This window comes from Actinia tenebrosa, unplaced genomic scaffold (genome assembly GCF_029948245.1).
Source record: "Actinia tenebrosa isolate PJP-AT-01 unplaced genomic scaffold, QUT_ActTen_1.0 PGA_scaffold10__47_contigs__length_13832649, whole genome shotgun sequence".
Taxonomy (NCBI): Eukaryota; Metazoa; Cnidaria; class Anthozoa; order Actiniaria; family Actiniidae; genus Actinia; species Actinia tenebrosa.
In genome coordinates this window covers 6125533-6131532 of record NW_028292570.1, presented here as the reverse complement: position 1 = coordinate 6131532, position 6000 = coordinate 6125533, and the positions used below count along the sequence as shown (strand labels likewise).

At 36.9% G+C, this 6000-nt stretch overlaps 1 protein-coding gene across 1 annotated transcript; it reads right to left on the bottom strand.

Moving 5' to 3' along the window:
* Positions 1-346: 346 nt before the first annotated feature.
* LOC116288222 (uncharacterized) lies at positions 347-5856 on the bottom strand. The gene is made up of 5 exons (XM_031694990.2): positions 5681-5856; positions 3006-3229; positions 2351-2422; positions 1412-1483; positions 347-1142 (listed from the first exon to the last, which is right to left on the bottom strand). Exons 2-5 carry the CDS (start codon positions 3227-3229, stop codon positions 347-349), a joined length of 1164 nt encoding a protein of 387 aa, XP_031550850.2. The 5' UTR covers positions 5681-5856.
* Between the last annotated feature and the right edge of the window lie 144 nt (positions 5857-6000).

Sequence of the window (6000 nt, the reverse complement as noted above, 5' to 3'; positions counted from 1 at the left end):
GTACAATGTCACAAGGAGCTGCCCAGCTATCATGGGACCCAAGAGAAACAGAAGATTCGTAGTTATGACAGTAATGATTCGCTTGGCAAGCTTTCCTTCTCTTTGGATGCCGACATTGAGGCTTGATCTTCGCACAGTCCAAAAAATCCGAGCATAAAGAATGTAAGATACAACGTAAGATATTACGGAGACATAAGCGATGGATTCTAAAAAGAATGGTTTATTCGGGACATGAAGGTTTAGACATGAGTAATCGGTAAACGGAGAGGTCATCTGTAGAGCGACTGGTGTTACATTAACACCTAAGATAAGCAGCCCTACCAATACTAGGAGAGCTATAGCGATTTTACGAGTGATTCGTACATTGGGATTTAGTACTGTAGACGATACAAAGATACCGTTCAATCGTGACAATAAAACTAACAAAGGCACTAAGAGATTGTGCGGTCACTAACAATGCAAATAGACTGTAGCAGAGATAAGGCATCTTCTTGTCGAAAAACTCCAAACTTGACATGGAAATTCGGACGATGGTGAGAATAAGCAACCACAATCCTTGCAGAAAATCCCCCAACCCCATGCTAGCCATTAAAACCATGTTAGCTTTCTTGAACAGGCTGGGTGTCAAGGCAACAGTAGCCATAACGACAAAGTTTACCATCATCGTAGCAATACCGATTGGAATGTTGGGTAATCCCCACGTCCTAATTCCTAGGAAACAGCCGTCAATAAATTCAACAGAGATGTTTGAAGGTGGTTTAGTGAAAGGAGGCGACTTGCAAAGGTCGTATCTGTACGCACAGGTGATGGAAAAGTTTGAATGCCAAACAGCGGAGAAATTGGCGCCAAAATCAATAAGCAGTTCAAAGCAGTGGAGGCCATCTACAGTAACCAAATTAACCTTGCTTATTCTATTCTTCATGTCGGCGTGTTTTTGTAACTCACAAAGAACACAGTTCTTGTTCTCATATGGTAATGCATAGGTCACGATACCACTAATGTATGAGATGTTTGGAAGGTCCCGGATGTGTTGTCCTGGCGACCAGAAGGGATTTCCTGTGATGTTGAGTTCTGTTAAGGATGGCAGTTGCTTTGTGATGTCTAGTGTGTCCCACTCGTGCAGCAAGTTGAAACTTAAATCTCTAGGAAAGAATAATAATTCGTATAATAATAATAATAGAATAATAAGAATAATAAGAATAATAATTCAGGGCCTCAGGTTTTAAGTCCTTGTCCGAGAAGACTTGAAGGTCTAACCATTTGCAGATATAATTACAAAGGCAGCACCTTCTTCTCAGTTATTTTAAGACCCTGAGTGTTGGTCCGGCCGAGGCTTGAGCCACGACCTCCCGCACAGGTTTCTCAACATCATTCATGATTCATATTTTTTTAGTTTCAATCAGTGTCTTACAGTGTCTTGAGTTTCATTAGTCCATTGAATACTTTCCTTTGTATTACTTGTATGCTGTTGTAGGACAAGTCCCTTCAAGAAAAATCAGCAAATTAGGCTACCGTATCAAGAAATGCCCTATTGTTCGGTACTAAAGTTGAAGAACAATAGCAGGGATTAGCAAAGGATTAGCATATAATTAAGCCTGACAAGTCACTCGTAAATTCGCCAACTCGAGTGGCAACGAACACCATCGGAGAAGTTTCGTAAAGCTTTCGTAAAGGGAGCAAAATCACAACTCTACCCCCCTTAGGCTAACTCTTGTATAGTTACCAAACTCTCACTACACTACCCCCACTAGGTTAAAATCGCTTGAAGTATCCTTGCGGATGGGGGTAGTACGTCTACGGTAAAAAACAGCTATCGAATATCGTTTTCGAATGCTATTGTAAATTAGAAGAGAAGCTTAGTGAGGAATGCTTTGTTTGGTCAACCAACATGGCGGCTATGACGTAACATGCACCCCAAGGTTTCAACCAGCTGATAAAAGTCTTTGAATCTGACCATTATCTGCTCCAAATGGTGGTCAAACACTGACCACCATGTGCTGCCAACCAGAAAGAATTGCTGTTTCAATCAGCTGATAAATTTCTTTAAATCTCATTATCTATTCCAAATAGGTCACTTGGAATGCATTATAGCGTCATTTACTACAGCTACCAGACTCCCTTGCGCTCTTTCTTTTGTTCAGCTAACTAGCAACAATTGTCTTACTATTCTCACGAGGAAAACAAATTTGAATAAGAAAGAAAATTCGTGAAACATTTTGGTAGTGATTGTCAAATGACGCCATCATGTAAACGGCCTATTGTGGTCAAACAACGACCAACATGTGCTGTCAACCATAAAAAGTATATTCACAACTTGTACAATATTTTAATTGCTTGACAACCAACTTACAGGGCAACTAGATTTTTATACTCCAAGAACATGTGCTCTTTTATCTCGACAAGGCTGTTCTTTGAGATATCTCTGGAAAATGTAAAAGTAAGAGATTCAAGTAATATATTAACTCGTGAAAGAGTGTTTCATCCGATTTTCAAACACCGAGATGCGAGTTGAAAAACGAGGCGGATGCGAGGTGTTTGAATAGAGGATGAAAACCCCTTTAGACGAAATTATACTAACGTATATAATACTCTATAGCAAAACAAATCTTGAAAGTGTTTGGTGATTCCTTTTTATTAGAGAAATTGCCCGAGGAGGTACCCAGGGGCTTGAAGATGTCGAGGAGGAATTTTGAGGAGAGAGGGGAGGGGAAGGGGAATAGGCCGTCTCACGGATCCCGTTACTCAACCTCAGCTTCGTCAGCGTGTAATTATTCTTTAGAATTTGACTACAGTCCGCAGTAATGAAAGGAATTTACACATCAACGAACAATTGAAACACTTAAAAATTTCACAGGTTGTAGGCAATTTCTAAAGAATATATTACACGCTAAACGAGGCTGAGGTTGAGCCGCGGGATCTGTGAAATGGTCTATTCTCTGGTAGCACGAGTTTCCAGCCCTGGAACCCAGAAACAAAAACAAAAAATGAGCAGTTTTACGACTTACAATCTGGATACCGCTTCAGGCGATGAAATGAGGTTGACAAGCTGAGTTATTGTTTTCAAACCACAGGTCACGTGGACGTTGCATTCTGAGTCACGTGAATGAGCACATGTACTGTTTCCATCCCAGGACGTGTTCAAGTGGGCTTCACATGCTGTGTTCTTATTGGTTGTTGCATCACAAGAATTGATGCCATAAAATGCCAGCATGACAATGTGAAGCATCATCTGAAAGAAGGTTTGTGATTGGCTGAATATTTTGCGTTTTCCTTTATCTTAAGTGGAAGAAAATATTCGAAACTTTTCCCTCTCTATCCATCCATCCATCCATCCGTCCATCCATCCATCCATCCATCCATCCATCCGTCCGTCCGTCCATCCATCCATCCATCCACCCACCCATCCACCCATCCATCCATCCATCCATCCACCCACCCATCCACCCATCCATCCATCCATCCATCCATCCATCCATCCATCCATCCATCCATCCACCCATCCATCCAGATGCTTATTTTTTCAGTTGATTAAAGTTTGCCACATTCTATTCACTCGTACTTCCCACTGTTATTTTTTCTTTGAATGGTGTAGTTAATGGAAAAAAGTCTTCATGACGTTAAACATCTGCAGCAAATTACACATTATAACCTTACAGAGAACCAATTTTTTTCGATAAAACTGACTTCAATTAGAATAACACAGCCAGAGTAATTTTCATCTAGGCTCTTCTAGATCGAATTACAATTTATTTGAAGTTGATTTTTGCGGGGGGAGGAAAACCGGAGAACCTAGAGAAAAAACTTCATTCATTGTCCAATTAAAAAAGCTTTTAATGTTTCATTTTTAAAAAAACTATTCTTTCTGATCATTTTTTAAAATCCGTTGTGGTAAACTTACTACATACGGTACGATATTCACCTTATTTCTCATGTATTTCATTCCAAAATTTATAATCGCATCGTCTGTTTTATGATTTTAGATTTCAATTACATCTGTAACATCTTATTGAACAGTAATTCAAAAACAGCTTGGATATAGTTATCACAAACCTAAATCAATTGCTTTTAAAACTTTCATTAAGTGGCTATTGACGAAGCGTAAATATAAGTATTTGAAAACTGCTGTCAAGATGAATGTTAAAAATTAATTTTAAAAAATTAATTTTATAGCAAAATAGAATAGAACAGCGACAGAAGTTCATAACTAGTTATGAACTTCTGACAGCGGTTATCGAGAAATAAATGAATAAAAATCTTTTCAAAACTATACAAATAGATAAAAATCTTAAAAAAAAAAAAAAAAATCTTTAAAAAACATTTTCCGAGAAAAATGTTAAAAGTGACAAAATGTTGGAGTTTTAGAGCAAAATAGAATATCCCGTAGCGTTATTTAATCAAATGATTTAGTATCAAATTTAAAAAAAAAAAAAAAATTTAAAGGGGGACTAGCGCGAAAATCTTTGGAAATTTAATTCGGCTGAAACTTTAATGGAATAATTTTTAAGGGTTTAAAAATCACTGGTTAAAGTTTTTTCTTTATATTCCAATTTTTATAGGTGTCTGTGACGTCATACACTCAAGAAAACACCGCTCCACACATTTCTTTATAAATCACTGCATGTTTTACTTTAATTCTATTAAGCCCAAAGTTCCGCTTAGGGACTTAACGTACATAACTTGTGGTTATAGTCATTTTATGGTATCTTTCCATCAATACTGAGTGTAAAACTAGAAGATATTTTGATTACAAAATACAAAGAAATGTATGGAGCGGTGTTTAGTGTTGAGTGTGTGACGTCGGTCACAAACTTCAATAAAAATTCGCAAAAATATAATACTTCCCATCTGAATATCAAGAAAAAACTTTAACCAGTGATTATTGGACCATTAAGTTCTACTCCTGTAAAGGTTCAGCTGAATTTAAATTCGGACGATTTTCGTGCTAGAAAATAACTAATTCAAAACCCGTACTTTTTATGCACATTGATTTCACACTAATTTCAGATTCGAAGAAAGTTTTTGAAGCAAATGAACCAGATGAACATCTGTAACGGGTCAATATGCTGCGTTGATCCTTCGTCGACCGCTTGTTTTAAAACAAACTCTAACTAATCTACGTTCGTTTTGACTTTCATGGCTTTGTTACATTCCGAGCTAGTACATAACCTTGATAAAAATACGTGGATATATGTCAGCTCTTTTTGTCTGTCTTTCCTTTCTTTTTCTTTCCTTTCTTTCTCCCTTTTTCTTTGGTTTCGTATCCTACTGCGATTTTCTTAAACATGCGAACTCTGTGTCTTCGATTTGCAAGCTGAAATTTGTTTTTTCGCTGCCGTAAAGTATAAAAATACAATTTTTTGTCAATTATAATGTACAAAGCGACCCAAGCTGTAAATTAAGCTAAAAGTCTCTCCAAAAAGTAAGCTAAAAATCTTAAAACTCTAAACTCGGTTATGACGGACAATTCAATAAACTACATTAATCGACATTCGTCGTAAACACACATATATTAAATTTATACAAGTCATCTATCCAGTTGTAAGTTAAAATAAAGAAAAATAAGCCATTCAATGGAAATATTTTGAAGCAAGGCAACGTTTCAACTAGAACCATTTATCAAATAATATCTAGCAACAATAAAGAATAATTTATAATAAACGATAGCAACCAAATTTCTAACCTTTTGCTCCTGTATTGAACCCAAAGTGAGTAGAAAAGCTTTTCTGTTGCAATGAAAATATAAAAGTATGAAGAATATTTTTTTCAATCGATGCTGATGAAATCGGTTAGCCCGATTCTTTGCCAAAAGAGAGAAGCTCGGTCAAATTTATTTCAAAAAACTTGTTGCGAATCCTTTCAAATTCTTGTTCCACTTAAATATCTAAACTAGAATCTGTACTTTTGAAACAATAATTTACAACCTCGGTTTAAATATGGAAAGACGATTAATGCTTGCGAAGGCTTTTTGTGAAGGAGGGAGAAAAGGTGACGACCGGTCGC

Coding starts and splice junctions, on each gene's coding strand:
- LOC116288222 (XM_031694990.2), bottom strand. CDS start 3,229: ATGATGCTTCACATTGTCATGCTGGCATTTTATGGCATCAATTCTTGT. Junction 1,484..2,350: donor TATAAAAATCTAGTTGCCCT/GTAAGTTGGTTG, acceptor TTTTTCTTGAAG/GGACTTGTCCTACAACAGCA. Junction 1,143..1,411: donor CTAATGAAACTCAAGACACT/GTAAGACACTGA, acceptor ATTCTTTCCTAG/AGATTTAAGTTTCAACTTGC.